The sequence below is a fragment of the Tiliqua scincoides genome, chromosome 1, assembly GCF_035046505.1.
Source record: "Tiliqua scincoides isolate rTilSci1 chromosome 1, rTilSci1.hap2, whole genome shotgun sequence".
NCBI lineage: Eukaryota > Metazoa > Chordata > Lepidosauria > Squamata > Scincidae > Tiliqua > Tiliqua scincoides.
In genome coordinates, this window is record NC_089821.1 from 205,019,596 (window position 1) to 205,041,740 (window position 22,145).

Sequence of the window (22,145 nt, forward strand, 5' to 3'; positions counted from 1 at the left end):
GAAGTAGCAACTTGTAGCAACCTTTGTGTATCAGGGACTATGGCTGCAATCCTATACACACTTATCTGAGAGTAAGCCCCATTGAACACAGTGGGGCGTACTTCCAAGTACTTCCAACATATACACGTTTGCACTGTAAAATACTGTTCATGTCTGTTAACAAACATTGCAATTGCATTACATGGTTTTGATTAAATCTATTTTGAAAAAAATCTGTATTTAATTATTTTTCTTTAAAAAATAAAATACATCACAAAAGTATTCAAAAATCCAGTTAAGAATCTTTCTGTAAACCACTTCATTTTCTATACTGTAATGGTTGGTTGGCAACCTTCAGTCTCGAAAGACTATGGTACAAGCCTACAGTACCTGGTATTCCCAGGCGGTCTCCCATCCAAGTACTAACCAGGCCTGACCCTGCTTAGCAATAGTGCAGAGCTATACCTTGCACTTCAACCTCACTTCCTTGAAGCTCCTGTCTCTGAAAACCTCAACCCACAACCCCAGCTGTTAATGCTGCTGTTGCTATTCAAATTGGGGCCAGGAGGTCAGTTTACCCAAAACAGTGGAGACCTTTCGGGTATGAGGATGGTGCTTAAGTTTGATCTTCCTTGTATTTTCATTGCTAAAGCGGGTCTAGAACTTGGGCTGGAGAAACAGATGCTAGGGAGGAGTTGCGGATAAAAAAACCAACATTCCTTGTGCAACTCCTTCCAAGCTTCCTTCTGCCCCAAGTTTCTCCGCTGCACATCATACACTTAATGTCCCAGTCTGTAAGGTGAAGCAGTAGGCAGAGACAAGGTTGAATGTGTAGCTCTGTTCTCACGTTTTCCAAGTGCTCTACCATGTATTTTCCAAGTGCTCTTTTAGTCACATGAACCCAGTATCTGAACTGCTTGCTCCTTGTAAATTCTGCTGTTATAAAAGATGTACCGCATTCTTTCAAATGTTCTTTAATACTGAAGGAGGAAACAAAGTGCCGGGTTTTAATCAGTGCTTAACTATTTTGAAACAAACTCTGAAACTTTTTTTTTACATTTATGGAAATATTTATGTGATGCAAAGCTCTTTGGGTTACAAAGTGTACATACTGAAACAAACACGCAGTTTAGCCATAGCAGTTTCATTTCCATGGAACAATATTACTGTTATTAAGTTATTTTAAGTGAAATTTTGATATAATATAGACTAATAGGGAGGTAGGGGTATCCACTAATGCCAAAAGTCTATTAAATTCAGATGCATTTCTGACAATTCCCATGTGTGAAAATATATGACTAGTTTTTAATGGAAGTAAACATGGAACTAAATACAGCATCAGTTTATTTCCAAAGTCTGTTAAACTGAGGTCCATTAAATCAAGTACCATTTGTGTGTACTTTTCACACAAAGTGATGAACTGCCAAATTTCTTTAGTCAAAAGGCTTACTGCTGTATAGAGCAAAAGATGCTGTCATTACATTTTTTAAATTTCTTTTTGTTTATTATAGCTGTAGATCTATAGATCTATTATAGCTGTAGATCATTGCAAAAACAGATCAGAAATGTGTAGTATAGTATCAAAATACACAATATTAGCATATGATTTAGACCAGCGTAAAAGGCATATGCTTATATAACAAGTGGGAGATCAACACATGAGTTGTCTCACAGGATCTGGGTAAAGATCCTCTTAATTCAGTATCCTCTAGGTGGGTCGCAAGCCAATTTCATTTCAATGTTTAATTTTTAATATATTAGACTTGACGCTACCATGCTAAGTGACTGCATTTTGGGAAATGTTACAGACCAGAACTTTTAACAAGCTATATTCTTTTAATAATGATAGTCAATGGGACTTACTGCTGGGGACGTGTGGGTAGGGTTGCAGCCTAGGATTGTTAAAAATTTTTCCCTCCTGATGATGTCACTTCCGGTCATGACATCACTTCCGGTGGGTCCCGGTGCTAAATGTATGAGAACCACTAGTGTTCTAGCAACTCCCCAGCAAGGTATGAATTATTATGTACTTTGCTTGCTGTTGTCCCAATATTTGACACTCAGAGATTTACTACCTCTGTCCATGGATGTTTCAAGTGCTCTCATGCTAATAGCTTCTGATTTTACCCCTCCTCCATAAATTTGTCTAGTCCTTTTTAAAGCCATCTAAAGCAGAGGTCCTGATCATATTGTGAATGAGTGGGAGAAGCCCAATCCTGAGCTGCCCGGGCTGCCCAGCTTCAGGGGCACCGAAAACAGCTGCCTCCTAATCCTGTGTGCCTCAGGCTACTGCAGGGAGCACCTCGGGAGAAGGGGACTTTTGTTCCCTTCTCCAGGGTAAGGGAAGCAGCCCCACAATGGGGCTACTCAGTTCACTCAGGTAAATGCATTTGTGTAGGGTGCCTACATGAATGGTCAGGAACCGGTGGAGCTCTGCTCCACCGGACCCACCTCCCTCTCCCCCAGCACACCTCCTGCCCACCCTTTCCCCACCTCACCATCACGCCTCCTCCCCGACCTCTCTCCACCCTCCGCCTGCCTCCCACATCCCTGGAATGCCTCCTACCCGCCACCCTCCCCACCCCTGCTTACCGTGCTGCAGCTCGGTGGTCCATGAGACTGCTGAGCAGCGGAGGACAGGCGCCAGCATTGGGTTAGCATGGACACTGGCCCAGCAGTAAGCCTCGCAGATGTGCTTTACAGCATGTTTGCAATAGTGCGCTCCGGTGGAAAGCTGGAGCGCCAAGCTCAGGATTGGGCTCTAAGTAAGTAGAGTTGGGTTTCCCAAATAGGCTAGTTTTGGGCACATTTCTCAACCAGATTCGCCTGAGCAAGTCTTTCCCCAGTATGCAAGGCTATCCACACATGGGAAATACTGTATATTTGTGTCTCTTGTACTTGAGGTAGTGTGAAAAAATTGTATTATAGGTTTACTATTAATATTATAATTGTAAATAAAATTGTGTTTTTTCTTTCTTTTTTTCATTTATATCCTAGTATGAAATCAAGGTAAAGTCATCAAATTTAATTGATACTTGCCTGCTTTATGCTTTGCATGCAGCTTGCAACAGGTGGCAAAGCAAAAAGCAATTTCTGCCTGCCTTTGTCCCAGCTGCCATTGCTCTGGGGCTGTTCATTTGGCAACAGATCCTGTGCAGCAAATCAAACTCCTCCTAAGTGCTTAATGCAGCCTTGGCACCCGCTGCTCGCACACTTGCAGCAACAAAGACTTAGCTAGCATCTTCACACAGTTGTTTACATCTTGCTGTGTTGGGTTTTCTTTCCTTTTTTTTCTTTGTAATTAATTATACCAGGATTCTACTGGGGGGGAAAAGAATCTAAGGAAGTCTTTTCATCTTTTTTCTTTTTTAATTCAGCTAGAGCTTCTGCTCAGCAAAGAGCAAATTCAATTAGTGATTGAATTTGTCCAGAAACCTATGAAAGCTGAGTACCAATCTCTAAAAAGGAATTTAATTTCTAAGTTAGAAAAACATCTTACTCAGTTCAGGCCAGATGAAAATCCAATTCTAGCAAAGTATATAGGGCGCAATCCTAACCATCGATTAGGTCGGAGCAAGGGACCCAAGAGGGTCACAAAAGTGCCGTAAAGCACATTTGCGCCTCCTACTGTGTTTCCTGGCCCGGTGCAAGAACTCGTGCTGGCCCACGGAAACGGCATCCAGCCTCTGTGCCAACATGCAGAGAGAAGATTGCATCAGCCAAGCTCGGCTGATGCAGGGGTCTGGGGAGGGCAGGGAGGAGGTAAAAGGGGGGTTTTCTAGGGGGTGGTCGGGTGGAGAGCAGGAGGCAGGGATGGAACCCGGTAGTTATGCTGGATCCTAACTCCGTTCCTTGAGCAGTGCAGAACTCCTGAACTTTCTCCCTGAACTTGCGTCACCTCCTGAGGTGGTGGTGTTGCTCTGAAGAGACCCATTGGGGCTGTGGTGGCTTACCAGGGGTAAGGGGAAGAGTATTCCCTTGCCTCCAGCTGAGCCAGTTCTGGCCCCTGGATACAGCCCAGGCCTCCTGGCCTGCCTGTTCAAGCACCAGATCGAATTGCGCTGTTACTGAAACAGACCAGCAACCTGTTTCCTTCCAACAGCCCTGCTTAGATGACATTTCATGTGTGTCATTTCATTTACAGTACCAACATTTGAGTGGAAGGAGAGCCCACGAAGAGAAGTTTTCCCACCCTGTCCCTTTGCAAAATTCCTCCTCCCAGCAGCTCATTCTTGACAGAAAAGCTATAGTGTCCAGAGAAAGAAAATAGTTTCCATATACCTTCTTCATAGGTAGAGAAGTATGATTGAAAAAGTGTTTTAAGAACTCTCTATGTTTCCATGTGCTTGGACACTATGTACCCTAGGTTGCTTTGGGTAAAAGAAAAAAAAATCAGCTAGGAACTAATCACAGAACAAGAATTCTTGCTTAATATGTAATTTGAGCCTCAACCATGAATATGGGCAAATGCCTGCCCCCCTAGAGGTGAGGGGAGCTCTGCTTCCCTCTCCTTCAGTGGTCATGCAGGGGGGCGTAAGTGGGATAGCCCCACAGACCTTATCTGTGGATAACTGAATATGTGGATACATACACATACACTTGATCTGTGGATACAGGGGCCACCCTGTATATGTAAACTGCTTTGTGAACTACTCTGTTGAAAGCAGTATATTATTTTATATTATATTATAAATGTTTTTGAATGTTATATGTTATATAAATGTTGTATAAATGTTATAGCTGTAGGAAAGCTCTCTTACTGTATGTCAGGTTATGGCAATATTGTAAGAGACGAAGAGTTGAAAACTTTGAAATTTGGAAAGGACTGAAACAGTGTTTACCATTCTCAAAGCTCCTTCTCTAGTTCCACTGATGCCTATAGAAAAAATTCAGAATCTAAAGTCTTCCATTTGGGGGACTGTTTAATATCTTTAACCAGCAACAAAATAAAGCAGAGATTTTTTTCCTTCCTTTTTTTAGTATAAGCTAGCAAGCACTTACAGCCTTTGTAATAAATCATGCTATGCTTTGCTGAGATGGCTATAATGCAACACATACAAAAAAGACCAAAACCGAAAAAGCTTCCTGTGGAACCTCAAATGGTTGTTAAACTGTAAGAAATTGTAATCTTGCAAGTAGGGTAATAAAATATGCACATATAGTCAATTTTTACTTCTCTTATTTAATACATTTTAGTTTCTTACTTTCATGGAGCATTTTTTTCACTTCGTAACCTGCCAGATTGGATTCATGTCCCAAGATGCCAGTCTTGATGATTAACATGGAACAGATGATCAGTTGCTGGTTCTTCAGGAAAGCTACTGTTTCAGGAAAAAATCAGCATTTATAAGGCTGCTATTCCAAACCAGGGTGTGAATGGATACAGCAAACATCCAAACAAAACTGGGAACTGATTAAGTGCCTAGCAAAAAGGACCCTGCATGATTCTTATGCAAGTTTGTGACAGAACCCTGAAATTGAGGCTGCTGCTCTTCAAGCCTTCAAATCCCGCACACAGGAGAGGCTTTGAATTTACACTTGATGACACCCTTTTTGGTCTTGTGACCAACATTGTATTACAAATCAAGGTTAAGCAAAACAGAAGGGCAGAATGAAGTGCTGAAATGTCCTATGCCATGTATGATGCTTTAAAATAAGGGAGAAAGTCCAAAGTCAGAAAAATAGGTATGGCATTCCAGTCAGTTTTTGCATCCTGCTCTCTGAGGATAACAGCTGCCTGCCATGAAGACCATATGGGAGAAACTGCACAGTATCTGCCTTTCTGATTCTCTTTAAAGACATTTTTAATACAGTATAGCTGCTAACATGTCAGATGCAAGGAATGGCACCAGGGTGCAGTTCTCTTGTTGTCTTGTTTGCTCCCTGGGCATTTGGTGAGCCGCTGTGAGATACAGGAAGCTGGACTAGATGGGTCTATGGCCTGATCCAGTGAGGCTGTTCTTATGTTCTTAACCATTTGAAGGGAGAATGGTACTGGTATTGAGAGTGATATTTGAAGGGTACTGCTGAAGGAGAGGGGCTAAAAAAGTTTTTTTCTCCTTCTGTAGTTTCTTGCTGGGTATCTCCCCCCCCCCCCCCACAGCTGATTTTAAACCTGCTGGGGTGGAAAGTACGGGTGCTTGTATGTTTCCCCAGCAGTGGTAAAAGAAGCTGGATGGGAGGGGAGGATCTGGCCACAGCCATGAAGAAGAAGAAATCTGAGTTGACTGGACCACACATCACCGTGATGATTCATGTGAGCTTGGGCAACAAAAAATGAATGTCTTTGTTCTTGCATCACTTACCCTGTAGTGTAGCTGGGGGGGGGCAAATGGTAAGTGCTACATGTGCTGCAAAGTGTAGTGTAAGCAGTCTCTCCCACTCACCACTAGAGCCATTCCGGGCAGCAATAGCAACACCCAGACACTTGCAGAACCAAACAGTGTATCCTGTGTATTGCCATCACTGCCTGGAATGGCTCCAATGACGAGTGGGAGAAGCTGTTTGCATGGCACATTGCAGTGTTTGCAATACTTACCATTTTGCCCCCTCTAACTATTCTATTGCGCTCACCATCAGACAGATCATACTGACTCTGGATCTGTGTTTTTCCATGTGGATACTGCTGCTCCTGATAATATTATTTCCTATCAAAGTGGAACTTGAGTTACTCATGATGATTAACTTGTTTCACAGGTTTTATGGATCATGTGTGACTTTCTTTGAACTTAGACCAGTGGGTTTAAAACAGTAATACTGAAAAGTTTTTTGGTTCTTTTACAGTTTTCACTGTCGTTCATAAGCTACTGTGCTCACAGCAGACTGAGAACTAGTTTGATTCTTGAATATAAAACTGCCTTGATCATATATTTACAGGCCTGAAGTGAACACAAAGAAATATGCAGGCTGCCTGAAAGATATTGAAATTTCTCGGACACCATACAATCTTCTGAGCAGCACCGACTTTGTTGGCGTTACCAAAGGGTGTGCGCTGGAGGTTAGTTTGTATGTGGTTTATACTTCCTTAGATCACCTAAAATTATCATTCCATGTTCTTTCAACAGGTAGCTGATGTACAACTTGTAGTGAGCCCATACATAAGAAAGAAAGAGTTTACCATGTGACACATTTTTTCTCTATTGGTCCACTTTCGTCTTGTTCCAAAGAGTCTTGATCCACTTTCGTCTTGATCCAAAGGTTTTCCCTCCTCCCCCGACATCCCCTGGCAGCACTGATATCTTTTTATTCATCTCATGGTTTGCAGTTAGGACCAGTTTTCCAGTCTCCCAATAGCAAGCAGCTTCTGCATGATTATTCTGCTCACCTCATCATACCCGGTAGTTACATAGTCCATCTGCATTATGTGGAGAGCTTCCATGCCACTGATAAGTGATTCCAGGAGAATCTGATGCTGGCGAGGTGGGTAGGAGGCATTCTGGGGCAGGGGGAGGCAGGGAGAGAACAGGAAGGAGACATGCCAGGAGGAGGGAGTGAGGCGGGAGTGTAGGAGCTCTGCTTCTCTGCATCCAGAGTCACCATGTCGGGCCATGAGCCCAACACAGAGGCTCTTGATTCTATGGCAGCCCAAGGGTTACCACAGAATCAAGTAGCCCCATTGCAGGTCTACTGGCCTTTCCTGGAGGAAGGGGACAAAAATTCCCTTCTCCTGAAGAGCTGGCGGCAGCTGCCCTGTTGCACATAGGATGCTGCAGCAGCCATTTTGCCACCATGGCAGTCCCAGCACAAAAGACAGCTCACAGAACAGTCACTGAGCCATGACAGAGAACACTTCCAGCGGGGGTGCATGTTGCATGTTGGTTGCCTACTTTTTATAGAGGGTTCAGACAATGTCATCCATTGTACTTCTATAGTTTCCCCTTAAATACTTAAATGTCACACTTGTTAATTAAGAAAAATCCATTAATGATGTTAAGAGCAGTAAACATAGCCCAATAACCAAATCTGGACTGTGGTAAGTGCTACTGTTCTGACTTAAGATTCATGAATTTATGAATCGTTTTTTTCTCTCTGTTGAAATATTGTTAATAAGGGTTAATGGCGAATGTATATACATCCATGCCCCACGTTAGTCTTAAAGAGGGCCGATTTATTTCATAAGGAACAATGGAATAAGGTGACTGTACATAGGGACTGTAAAGAGTGGCATCCTGAACATATATAAACCAGTACACCTCCTGCAAGGGCAGCCTGTTCCTGGCATAAATTGAATACTTTGCCTCAGGTGCAGAGTTTTGGAAAGGTGGTGTGAAGGGGCCCCATAGCTGATTGCCCATGCAAGCCTTTGGGTTCTCCTGAGTCATCCAAGCCTCCCGCCCCTGAGCACACACTCCAAAAGTCAGAGTAAAAGTTCTCTATTATAACTGAGGTTAGTACTGCCACTCAACACAGTGGGCTTCTCAAGGGCAGCTAGAGATGTCAGTACACACATAGCTAGAGGAAAATAAGAAAGCTAACTGGTTCTACTCTGCTCACATGCCTTTATACACTTAAGACAGCAACTGTTACCCTGCACATGCCTGATCTTGTCTGATCTTGGAAGCTAAGCAGAGTCAGGCCTGGTTAGTACTTGGATGGGAGACCACTTGGGAATACGGGGTGCTGTAGGCTTGTACCATAGTCTTTCGAGACTGAAGGTTGCCAACCATGTTATACACTTACATGATCTTTCCTTCCAGGTGTTCAGAGAAGCAGAGCTCCCCCTTGGCCAGAGGGGACCCAGAGCAAAGACCCAGTGCAGATTTATCAAATGGCCCACCAATCATAATTCCCCAATTCTGCTGAGTCATGCTCAGCCCGCTTATGCTGTTCAACCAATCATACATCCAGGCCCGCTTTTGCCATCGGGCCAATCAGAACCCCTGCACTTACTTCTCTTCAATGGCATGATATCATTTGCACCTGTGTGCTATTTCCTGGCCCTGGTGCTATCCTTCTTGCTCCCAAGGCCATCTGGTCTTCTGGAGTTCTTCTACTTTCCACTTCAAAGTTAATTCTTCCTCCCCCTTCCTGTTGATTAACACCTCCTCCACTCCATCACTCTGCCTGACTATGCAGTTCCAATTTCAAAAGACATAACTTCCTTTCCCATAGTCTCCCTCTGTATTAAGCATTCTCCCTTAGTTACCTTATCCTAACCTACCCCATCACCCTCTTATATATTGAATAATCCCTTATAATTCCAATTACCTCTTAAAATCCCATATACCTCCTTCACAGGTGGTACTTTGGTGGGGGGGGGGATCCTGTGCCCATCCACTTCTTCTTTCAGCCTGCTGCCTCCATGGAATCGGGAATGACCCTGTGCTCTCCTTGCAGAGTAATACACAAGAGGGGGATGGAGAGAACTTATACCTTTCCCTTAGTGTGGTTGCTGCCACCACCATTGTTGCAGCCTCCTCCTTTAATGGCAGCAGTGGTGGTGGTAGCAACCATACAAAGGGTGTGAGTACAGGAATGTTTAAGTCACATTCCTCAAAACGTTGAGGACTTAAATGCAGGGAAGCGTATGAGAGGGAGTCTTATGGCAGGGTTCCCTGTTCCTTTAAATTCCCAACTGTGGCCATAGCTTTTTCTGTCATTTCCCCCTCTCCCCATCCTGTTATCTTTGTGCTCCTCCACCTGCCATATGGTACTTCTGGAGTCCTAGTCCTTACAAAACCTGGGGAAGGGAGCAGATAATAAGATGGGAGGAAGATAGGAGAATTCACAACTGCCTATGTGCCTCTGTATTGGGCCATACCCTATCCATGAATGAAAAATAGGACTGGAACCAGCCCAAGCTATACAGCTGTTTTTGGACAAATCCAACTGTTTTCTAATACTAAGCAATTGAACAAATTGCCAAATGTTTGCATAACACTTGGTACATAAACGACTGCACTATTTACTATGAGTTGCTACTGAAATTCTGTTTTTTCTGTTATGGGCCATATAAATGTAATTCCCATTTTTCCACAGAATATCTACACAGTGAGTTTCTCTAAACCAGGCTTTATAGAGCTGCCACCTATTGCTTTTAACGTGGGAACAGAAATCCACCTGTCTTTCAGTACCAAGAATGAATCTGGCATCATACTCTTTGGCACTAATGGGGCACCTGTACCTCCAAGGAGGAAACGGAGGCAGAGTGGACAGGTACAGAATGATATCATGATTATATGGCTTATTGTTTCTTGCGGCATTGTCTAGAAGACCTCTTGAACTGTTAAATGAATGAGTTCAACTAACAGTTTCTTTTGCATGGGCATGGAAGTAAGATGGAAACAGAAAGTTCCTTGAAAGTTGTCCTTATCAAAGCTTTGTATAGTGGCTAATTGAATGAGTGACGCCATTGATCCATCTAGTCCAATATTGCCTTACCAAACTGGTAGCTGCTCCCCAAGGGCGATAGCAGAAACTCTACTATGTTATGTCCTTTACGAAATATGTCATATGGATCTGCGGTAATTGAACCTTGTGTATGAAAAGCATGACCTTTTCTACTGATCTATTGTATCTCTTGTTGTTGCCTCCAGAATGCTTTTTTGGTTCTTTAAAGATTTCAATGAAAATAAGTTTCTTTCTGCTTTGGTAATCAAGACTTTTTAAGTTACTGTTTGATTTTTAAAATGATACTGTATTTTTTCTTTGAAACAATAATGCAACTGTACAGTTGCCATATACATCTGCAGATACCAAAACCTGCAAATAACCAAATCCACGGGTCTGTTCCATAGGACCTCCAGACACGACTAGATATCTTCTCTGGTTGCTGTCCAGAGGTGTTCTGAGGCCTGCAGAAACCATTCATGGCCTTTACAGGCCTCAGAAAGGTTCTCGGACATGACTGGAGAACACTTCCAGTTGTGTCTGGCAGCTTAGGTCTGGTCTACCACAGCAGATTTGGAACCTACAGTGAGTTGAATCAGTGGGTCCCAAATCTGCAGGTAAAAAGGCCAGACTGTAAGCCCAAGCTGTCCTTTTTACCTTGAATTCTCAGATATTATTTCAGTCCTGTTAACATTGTTATAATGCTCTGAACCATTTTTGCAGAAGAATTTTTGTGTGACCTCTATCAAGGATCATCACATAGGTATAGTCTAGAGAATATTAGTTTGCATATATCTATATCACTGGAATAGTGCTTTTCAAAGTTAGTTGACTATGGGTGCAATCCTAACCCCTTATGTCAGTACTTTCCAGCACTGGCATAGTGGAGCCAATGGGACATGTGCTGCATCCTGCAGTTGGGTGTCACTCATAGAGGCCTCTTCAGAGTTAGGGAATGGTTGTTCCCTTACCTCAGAGCTGCACTGCCCTTATGTCAGTGCTGGAAAGCACTAACATAAAGGGTTAGGATTGCGCCCTAAGAGAACACCCAATTTTTCTTCTCTCTCAGGCAGTCCTGGTCTAATTTTTCTCTGAGTGCCATCCAGGAATATGATTGTTTTTCTCCTTTTCTGAGCTGGGTGCCATGGAGGAAGAAAGAAGACAATGGGGCAAGGGGATATTATGGCCAGCAGTTTCTAATCCATTAACTTTTTTTCTATAAACTCTCTTTTATTCAAAGTGGAAAGCATCTGGGATTCAGTGGTATGACATTTACCACTGTGGGAAGCATTAAAGTTCCTTCCAAAAATTTAAATTTAAATATATCATCAAACCCTGTCATTCTCTTTGAAGGGAATAAGAAAGAATTTGTTTTTATGGTGATTTAAAAAAAAAAGCATCAGTTTTTCAGCAGCTGCTTGCTGATGCAGTTGAAGTAGAAAATTCTGCATGTCATTGGTTTCTGGGCGCTAACCATCTTATTTTCTGTTTTCTGGGAGTGTCCTCTTAGAGAAAGAGTTTGGTTGTAAATCAAATGCCTGGTAATTTCAAACCACAGTCAAATGAAAGAGTTTGTAAGATGTTCTTTCCTGTCATACATGAAGGGAGTGGAAGGGCTGGGTTATGATGCTGGCAGGAAAGCTTCTTGACGATGCTAGTTCTCCAGGTTGTAATAGCTTTCACTCATTGCAGGCCTATTATGCCGTGTACTTGAACAGAGGCCGACTGGAAGTGTCCGTCTCTACTGGAGTACGGGATCCTCGCAGGATCACCATCAAGCCTGAGTCTGGCGAGTTTCATGATGGCAGAGAACACTCTATCCGGATAGAGAGACTCACAGGGTAATAAATATGGGGTACTGCATTATTAACCCTGAACATCTATTCTTGTCAAATAACTGAAACTATTAGAAGAGAAGAATGGAGTCACTGTGGAGTTTTCATTTAAAACTCATCTTCTGACAGTGATGATTTCATTATGGCATAGGTCATGCCTTAATGTAGGCAGTGCTGCTTAAGGTTTTCATTAATCTAAATTGCTACGTTCAACCTTTGCTACTCTTTGTAAATACATTTTATAAATCTAATTTGTGGAAAAATTGGATCTTGAACTAATATTAAGGAACAGCTTTAACAGCAAAAGAGATTCAGCACCATCAGGACCCAACGCCACTCACTCTGAATTGAAACTAAAAGTTTTTCAGGTACAATCTATGAGAGAGGAAAAAGTGGGTTTGCCACCTTTCAGTTCAGAAGAAGAGCCCAGGTCTTCAGGAGTCAGGCTCTGTAGCCACTGTAGAGATGTATGGTATCTTCTCCCATTATCACCCAGCAGCAGTCAAAAGGGGAGAGAGAGGGTGACCAAGAAGAAGGAAGAACCCAGGCATGAATATCACTGGCTCTAAGCCACATACCATTGATTTAGGGCAGCATAGACTGTTAGCTGCCTCTGTGCAGATGCAGTGCTTGAACAGTGTGAACTATATTCTTGTTTCTCCTCAGTTAACCTTCCTTCACCTTCAATTGCTGCTCAACGGGAAGGGAAAAGAGGCATAATATGTACTTTAAAAAAATAAACAGAGCAGTTCTTCAAGTTGGAAGGTGGTTGCGCTGGGACGACTATTTCATCTGCAGCCAACCCATAAGGTCATGGCATTTGTATTCTAAGTGCAACAGAGTATTTAAATTTTGACTTCTTCATAAATGGGATCGGTACCTTATTTTAAGTAAAAAGATGAGGAAGGCTTTTGACATGACACAAAGTGGAAACATGATTGATTAACACTTTGTTTCACCATGCTTAGAAATGTATGTATCTTCCTTAGGGAACCGCTCCTTCTCCCCACGCTAACTCTGCATTAGACCAGAGCTGAAATGGAGAAGATAATGTTCATGAACATATCTGTTGTACTCCTGAAAAAGTACCATCTGTTTCATCAGCACTGCGCAGGCATGTGGTACAGGCATGTGTACATGCCTGGGTGGCACACTCTGTCTTACCACAGTGCACTGTGGCAATTTTGTAGAACTAGCCAGCTTACCTTAGCAACAAAGACATATTCACTTCTTCACCAAATTCCTTAGTGAGAGCAAAGTCGCTTCATCTATCTAATGATGTTGCCACAGAGCCAAACCTGATTGGCTGTGTGATACCATGATGTCATCATGTTTACTATGTTTTCTCTGATTGGTTGGGATCACGTAGCAAAAAAAAAAGTCAAACATGGTGCTGCTGATTGGCCATGAATGAAAAGATTACAGGGGAAAGGATTTCACATTTCCCAGATGTACTCTTTGTATACCAGCTGTTCATATCTGCAAACATTTGGCATACTCCTAAAGGCAATCTCTGGTTAAGACATGAAAGAATTGTGAAAGGAAACACGAGTCACTTCTGCTTCCATTTTGTGTCATTGCTGAAACCATCCTAGCACACATTGGTTTGGAGACCAGAAGCAATTGATTATTATTTTTAACCATGTTACTTAAAAAAAAAAATCTTCTAACTGCTGCTTCTACTACTCTAGTAGAAGTTTTAGAAGTTTACTTTTTAAAATTCATTCATTTCCATTTGTCTTCTTATGAATTCTATTTTGTCAAAAACCTCATCTTTCTCTTATCAGTAACTGTCAAGCAAAAATCTTCCCTAGCCACACCCATACCTGACTCTAGCTCCTGACACTAGGTCAGTGGTTTTCAAACACTCAGGGAGTTTGAAAACTGCTGTAAGCCCTGGCGGGGGAGAGGCAACAACGCGATGCCCAGGATCGTATCGCTCAGGGGGGCTACAGGGACTGGCATGTACTCATCAGTCCCTGCAGCAGCGTCCTGGGGGTGCAGGGAGCCCTGTGCAAGTGTCTGAGGGCTCCCCAGCTTGCAGAAGGTGAAAGTGGAGCGATCTCAGCCAAGGGGGCAGAGGCCAGGGCTCTCAGGCTGTGGTGTCACAACGCCACAGCCTGAATACCACTGCACTAGGTTAAAACTCCAAATTACAAAAGACAGAATATTTCTGATTCTTCTGAAAAGACCACCAGTATTCCAGTGGCACAATGCAAGAGGTCAGGTATTGATAATAATATAATATCTAATAGAGAAAGCCAAAAGAAATTATTTCAATATAACAAACCCAACAACAACAACAGTATTTATATACCGCTTTTCAACAAAAAGTTCACAAAGCGGTTTACAGAGAAAATCAAATATCTAATGGCTCCCTGTCCCAAAAGGGCTCACAATCTAAAAAGATGCAACACCAGCAGACAGCCACTAGAAAAGACACTGCTGGGTTGAGGTGGGCCAGTTACTCTCCCCCTGCTAAATAAAAGAGGAGCACCCACTTGAAAAAGTGCCTCTTAACCAGTTAGCAGGGGTTCAAACCCACACTGAAATCCTGCATAATAGGCAGGATGATACTACTCTATTACTCTGTGAGACAGCCATCAGCATGTAATAATTGCTTTTACATTACCCTCTAGTGGTAGTGGACAGAAATGCACCTTATATTTCCTATTTGTTTGTAACTCTTCATTCAAAGTGTACAAACTGTACTGCACATGGAATGGAAAAACATGGAATGGAAAAATCCATGGAATGGAATGGAAAAACTGGACTGCACATGGAATGGAAAAATCAAAAAATTGATTAAGCAAAGCCCTCTGTCTGCTAATCCTCACATAGGTTTTAGCTTATTAAAAGCAGAAGAAAACTCTTAAAGAGCCCATATAATTATAAAGTAATTGTTCCTCATTCTAGGATAAATATAAGAAAACAGTTGAGAACTAAGGCGTATCATTGTGCTCTGGTCTTCTGTGCCAGGGTGCATAAACTTTTTCACTGGTAATTTGGAAGCAACAGAAGTTTCTCTAAGTTGTTAGAAATTTAGAGGCCAATCCTGAGCTCTTCAATGCCAGCTGTATGAGCATACTGCTGGCACTGTGTGTTGCAAACGTGCCATAAGGCAAGCCTCTGACACCCTGCACCAAGTCAATGCTGACCCAGTGCTGGCTGGAAGCTGGCTGGAGCTAGTTAAGAGCTCCCAGTGGTGGTGAGGACCTTGGGGGTGGGGGAGAGACATTCCAGGGTGCGGGGAGTGTGAGGTGAGGGCGGGGCAGGGGTAAGAACGAACTAGGGTAAGAAGGGGTCGGAACCGTCAGAGCTCTGTTCCGCCAGATTCTTAACTCCGTGTTGGTCTGGAAGACTTGATGCGGAATCTCTCAAATCTACGCCAGCCATGACACTTCCTGGGTGACCTTAGGCCAATCACTATTTCTCAGCCTCATCTACCTCACAGGATTGTTGTGAGGAAAAAAGGAGAGAAGAAGTTATGCAGACCACCCTGAGCTCTGTGCAAGAAGGGTGATATAGAAATGTGAAAAACAGTACTTCACATAGAGTGAAAAGGCAGATCCGTGTCCCGATGTGATTACAATCTAGATCAGTGTTTCTCAAACTGTGAGTCGGAACCCACTAGGTGGGTCACGAACCAATTTCCAGTGGGTCCCCATTCATTTCAATATTTATTTTTAATATATTAGACTTGATGCTACCATGGTATGTGAGTGCATTTGGGGAAATGTTACACAGCTGTACTTTTAACAAGCTACTATGTATATGCTTTTAACAATGATAGGAAATGGAACTTACTCCTGGGTAACTGTGGGTAGGATTGCAGCCTAGGATTGTTAAAATTTTTCCTGCTTGCTGATGTCATTTCCGGTCATGACATCAGTTCTGGTGGGTCCTAACAGATTCTCATTCTAAAAAGTGGGTCCCGGTGCTAAAGGAGTGAGAACCACTGATCTAGATAGTGCAACATAATCTTGCATGTGTGGTTCTCCCACCCTAGTTGCGTCAGGGTGTTTGTGTATTAACTGACCTTTAATAATTTTTGCAGGCTGTTTGTCATACAAGTTGATGAGGACAGAAGCCAATCTCAGAGACTCCCAACAAATCAGTCCATTTCTGTCCAGAAGACTTTTGTGGGAGGAACACCACCTGAGTTTCACATAGCTCCTATCAGGAACATTCCTCCCTTTGCAGGCTGCATATGGAACCTTGTTGTCAAAGCTGTGTACGTATACATTGACACTGCAACCAGGAACTAATTGAAGCCTTAGCGATTGTACATCCCTGTCCTAAGCATTGTGGCAGGTGCCTACCAACAAGAAATGCCTGGCTAAGCCTATAGTGTGCAATTCTGGTCGAGAAGATTCCTCATCGTGCTATCCTCAAATCCCATGTTTTAATGATGTAAAGCAATCATATTGATATCCAACATTCTTCCTCACATGGCAAAATATTAGATCTCATCTTGAGATTAGAGAAATATCTACCCTGCAGATTGGATGAGAAAAGTCAACTTGAGAGATTTTACAGAATTAAAAATGAATAAATGAGAATTGGATGTTAGTTGCTGAAGCAAGTCTGCTGACATACAATAATCACATGCAAAAGAATAGGAAGCTAGATGCCTTTTCCTTTTCTTTTTGCAATTGTTCTTCCACATCTTTCAACATGTGACAGACATTTGCTGGGTCTCATGTTGGACTTAATCTTATGACCAAGGGTCAAATCAGAGGTCAACCAGGAGGAGCCCAAGCCCTATTAGATAATCCACCTGGTCTGGCTGACCCCTAAACCTTCAGTACCGGGACAGCACCCATTGCAGGGGGTGGCTGAGGGGTGCCATGGAGGAACAGTGTAACAGATTTTTGCCCCAGGACTCTAAGCAATCTATGCCAGGACTGATGGCAAAATCAGTTCTGAGCCAATCTCAAGAATCAGCAGCCATCCAAATACCATTGTGTAATAAGACTGCGGTGTGACATTTTAGGCCTAGTCCCACAAAAACACTTATTTTCCTTTATTAGCTGAACAAGATGGCTTTGAACTGCATGACAGGTGATTCTGTAAAGCATGCCTGCATGCAAGTGGCCTGATCAATTTCAGCAGCATTGAAAATTACCATATCTCATTGCATCATATATAGTCTGCATATGTGGATACAACAAGAAAAATGGATTTTCTAAATTAGCTCTTACAAATGTGTGCACAGAAAAATAATAATCTTGGTTGCTTCAAAGGAAAAGGGGAAGGCTCAGTCAAAATAAATTCCAAATCCTTTAGTATTATTTACAGAAAGGCACATTACACATTCTGAAATAAACAATAAATATTCCAGTCAAGCGCTTGCATCCTTTGACATAGTTTTCTTTGCATCTCTCTAGTCCAGTGGATTTTGCCCAGCCAGTGTCCTTTGAAAATGCAGATATTGGTCACTGCCCTGATTTAGGGCCAGAGACTGAGCATGAAAAAGAGGATGAAGACCGTTCATCAGTCGTGATCCATCCTGAACCAGACAGTAAAGAGAAGCCAGCGAGTGCAACATCCCCTCCACCACCACCCTTACCTCCATCACATGTAAGTGTGCTTTGTTTATGTGGCATGTTGTGTATTGTTTTAAAATCATATATTCTTACATAGGACTGGAATCAAATGTCTGCATAGCTAATGGAGTGTTGGAGTGTGAATCCTTGGATTCACAAAGTTGACTTTTTGCTGATGTCGATGCTTATGCAAGATTCACCACTGTCTTGATAGTACTCCTCTGCTGGGCAATACTACTAGAACTAGAACTCTGCATTCAGATTCCAGGAACTAGTAGCCTACACAGGCATGCGTGGGGAGTGGTAGAGCTATTCAATGTACATAGTCACATGCATGTCCTAATTAAATACACTGATAATCTCACTCCCTGAGCGTGGGAGCAAGTATGGGAGCAAGCAAATATGTTTCAGAGGAACATACAGCAAGTATAGCTTGCTGTTGTTGTATGTTTCTCTGAAACATGCAAGGGCAGTGTTTCTCAATCTGTGGGTCAGTGACCCACGAGCCAATTTCAGGGTGGTCCGCATTCATTTCAATATTTTATTTTTAATATATTCGACTTGATGCTCCCATGGTATGTGACTGCATTTGGGGAAATGTGACAGACCTGTACTTTTAACAAGCTACTATGTATATGCTTTTAACAATGATAGTCAATGGGACTTACTCCTCTGTAAGTGTGGGTAGGATTGCAGCCTAGGATTGTGAAAAATTTTCCTGTTTGATGAGGATTTCACTTCCGATCATGACATCACTTCCGGAGAGTCCTGACAGATTCTCATTCGAAAAAATGGGTCCCGGTGCTGAATGTGTGGGAACTACTGTGCTCGGGGACACACTAAGCAGCCAAAGGCACAGCATCACTTAGTTCTTCTCTTGTGATGAAAATCCCTATTTTTTTTTTTGGTTTTGTGTGTTTTATCTCTCCCTATTTTGGACTCATTTAATCCCCAGAGGCCTCTGTGATGCCTCAGAATCCCAAAAAGTCTGCAGTTACCAAGATACATAGCCAGTGTCTTGAGATGCTGCGCTTTGTTAGAGCATCTTCACCTTCCCCCTTAATCAGTAAACAAAGAAGTTTGAAACCACTCACCAATACAGAATAAAGGGTACACTCAGGCACATTCTTGGAGTGGGCATGAACCTAAATACTGACTTTTGTATATGTACTGATTCTCAGCAAGATGAATTCCTATCATGGTTTGCTAATCCCAGTTGTGTTTGCCAGAACATCAGTTTCAGTGTTGTGCATATAACTCAGTAGGCTTTTCTAAACTGGTCAATTAGATGCATTGCTGGTTCATACTTCCTACTTAGATAAAGGAGTCTGCAACCAGCTGAAGTGTGAACACAGGCAGGCATCAGATAAAATTAGCTCATCAGTTCATTAGCATGCTGCAAATTAATCTTCACCACCAGCTGAATTAACTGAATTTGGTGGAAGTATGAATGGCAGTGCTCTACTCTTGGTCCTTCTGGATCATAAAGGTGGCACCAGACAGGTTGCGTTTGCGTGCTTCATTGTCTGTTTTCTGAATTCAAAAGTTCCCATACCTTGAGGAGGCCTATATGACTGCTGCCCCACCACAAGGTGCAATGCACGTCCTACTGACACGGCTGCACCGGCTTGGAAAATTGGATACCCTAAGTCATTCCCCTTCCCCCAGGAAGGCCTTGATGCTAGTAATTCAGAAGCTTGCTATAGCATGTCCAAGAAGGGCAATGAGTGTAATGTTAAGCTTACCTTGAAGACACACACCCTAGTCCTGGTTTTTATTTTTTTTAAAAACCAAAGGAATGTAGGAAGTGTGTAACATTATTTTAAAGTTAAACATTACCTAAAAGTTTCCTTAATAAACCAGTTCATTTGTTTTACATCATCACAAACTTGATACAAGTCACAGGTCTCAGTGCAGGTGGCTATGAGGCATACAAATTCTGATAATGTCTCTCCTTCCTTTGGGGTACAAACTATTATGTACATTAGGAATCAACTTCCAGACTATTTGGCTTTTCCACTGAAGCAGCCATTAGGAAAGTATCTATGCCATGTTATGTTTGTGAAGTGAATGAATGCCAATGTAATAAGGAATGAACTAAGTTCATTAATTTTTTCCACCCCATCTATCAGATGGCAATGATTTCTCAGTTTGCGATGAGCTGGCTTGTAGGTGAACCTGTCATCGAAAGGGGAAAAGGTTTGGAATTCCATTACTCAATCTCTTCTCCTTTCCTCTTTCAAGAGTTAGAACTGATTATAGGTCAGCATGTCAACATTTCAAACATTGCTCTCTGTCACCAGTGACAAAAGCTTGACATCTGCTTGCCACCTTCATCAAAGATACCCCTACAGAAATAGAAGCAACACTAAAAAAAAAATCAAACTACTATCTTTCCTTGTCCAGTACAATATCTAGTTTATATTTAAAATGCAATGTTTGATTCAATTTTATGGCACTGCAGCGGGCTTGGCTCACAGATTGCTTTTTAACATGTGGATTAATAGCACTAGAGCCCTCCAGATAACTGTTGTTGACTGGGTATCTTAAAATGGTCTGTCAAAAGGATCTTAAAATATAAAGAGATTATTTTCTAGCCAAAATCAATCTCAATAATGATGGAAGAATGATAATAAATGTACAGTGTTGATTCTTGCATATGCATTATAAAGGAACACTTTTTATTAATTCCCACAAGGTGGCGTAATGATAACATATGGCAGCCAATACATTCATTTTAGTTTCCAGTTTTTTTTTAAACAAAATCCATAACATTAAGTTGATGATGCAAACAAACTTGAGCTGAATTTTAGTATGCCGTTTTCTTTGCAGTCATGTACTACACAAGTTACTATCAATCCAATGTGCCAGGTTTTCAAGGTAAATAATAGGACATATAATAACTGGATTAGAAAAAAAACACTCACCCCTTTTCTGTTTTGCAAATAATTGGGTAGTAGGCTATCAAATGTATACCACAATGACTATATTTATTGCAAACAAAAAAGACAAAGGGTGCAATCCAAACTGCACCTTGGACTGATCACAAATGTCACAAATGTGCCGTAAGGGTCACAAATGTGCCATAAGGCACATTTGCGCCTCCTTACGAGGAAGCTGTGTAGGCGCATCCAGATGTGCCAACACACAGAGGCTGAATCCAGCCTCCCGTGGCAGCTTCCCCGCCGAGTCTTGCATCGGCCCAGCTGGGCCGACGCAAGAGGAAAAGGTAGGCGTGGGGGAGGCTGGGAGGAGGCAGGAGGGAGGTGTTCCTGGGCAGGGGGAGGGCAGGCAGTGGGCAGCGGGAGGCGGGGCTGGAATCTGGGAGTTATGCCAGATCCCAACCCCTGTTCCCGGGGAGAACGGAGCGGCTGCTCTGCTCTCCTCGGTCTTGCACCACTTCAAGAGGTGGTTCAAGTCTGAGGAGACCCATAGGGACCAGCAGCCCTTACCCAGGGTAAGGGGAAAAGTTTCCCCTTGCCTCTGGCTGAGCTGCTTCAGGCCACTATCCTGCACTGGATACAGCACAAGCCTCCTGGCTTGCCTGTTCCAGCACAGGATAGGATTGCACCCAAAATAAAAATAACCAGCACTTGTGATAGTTGTTTAGGAAATGATAAACTTTAAACTTTCTGTAGATTCCACAGCACCATGTATCAGTTAATCAGCTAGACTTGCTAGTCTAGTGACATGATTCTCACTTTAGAGTGGGGAAGATTCTGGGTTTATATACCAGACAGGCCAGTAAACTTTCTGGGTTTATATACCAGATAACCTGCTTTTTGTACAGAAATATAGGCTTACGTAAAAGCAGCTGTGGTTTGGAAGAGACAGTACTGTGGTAGATGAACCAATGCCTAATATTCAGTACTTTGTTACTCTTTTATCATTTTTCATGTCTTCTGAACTGTTCAATATTTTTGTGAAATAGTGCAGTAAAAAAATAATGGTTTGATGCATGCCAAAAAGCAGACACTTCTACGGCATTATGAGTTGGCTCCTAATTTGAGTGGCGGGCTGCTTCATCGTCAGACACTCCTTTCAGGAACGAAACGAGAGTATAGTGCTGTAGTGCTCATACAAGTGATTCTTGTGGGAATGCAACTCTTCTTCTGCTCCTGAAAGGAGCTTCCAGTGACAGAGCCAAACGTGAGGATCCAACAACCCAATCATTTTGGAGTGGGGCTTCTGTAACAATGGCTAAACAAGAGACATGAATGCACCAGCAAGTTTCCTTGTGATGTGATGAGTTATCTGAGATCCAATCACGGACAGCTCTAGCATTCTTAAGTATAATAGATTAAATTGCAGAAGGCTTTTACTGTTGAAATAACAAAGCTGTGTGAGTTTTAAAGGTGCCATCAGAGACTTCATTATTTTGTTGCAACAAGCAGATGTAGCTAATCTCTGGAGAATTGGTTACTATTGGAATGTTTACTTGGCAACCTTTAAC

The 22,145-nt window shown here is 42.4% G+C and overlaps 1 protein-coding gene across 8 annotated transcripts in view; it reads left to right on the forward strand.

Annotated features, from left to right (window-relative positions):
* LAMA2 (laminin subunit alpha 2) overlaps window positions 1–22,145 on the forward strand; it is a 485,843-nt gene that overhangs the window by 448,259 nt on the left and 15,439 nt on the right. For 7 of the 8 annotated variants that reach the window (XM_066614463.1, XM_066614481.1, XM_066614487.1 and 4 more), the window contains 5 exons: window positions 6,856–6,976; window positions 9,958–10,134; window positions 12,001–12,149; window positions 16,201–16,377; window positions 17,534–17,726. In XM_066614463.1, coding sequence (XP_066470560.1) covers window positions 6,856–6,976; window positions 9,958–10,134; window positions 12,001–12,149; window positions 16,201–16,377; window positions 17,534–17,726 — 817 coding nt within the window. Of the gene's footprint in view, window positions 1–2,976; window positions 3,689–6,855; window positions 6,977–9,957; window positions 10,135–12,000; window positions 12,150–16,200; window positions 16,378–17,533; window positions 17,727–22,145 lie in introns of those variants that run through there. The other variant, XM_066614516.1, reaches the window with a different exon arrangement.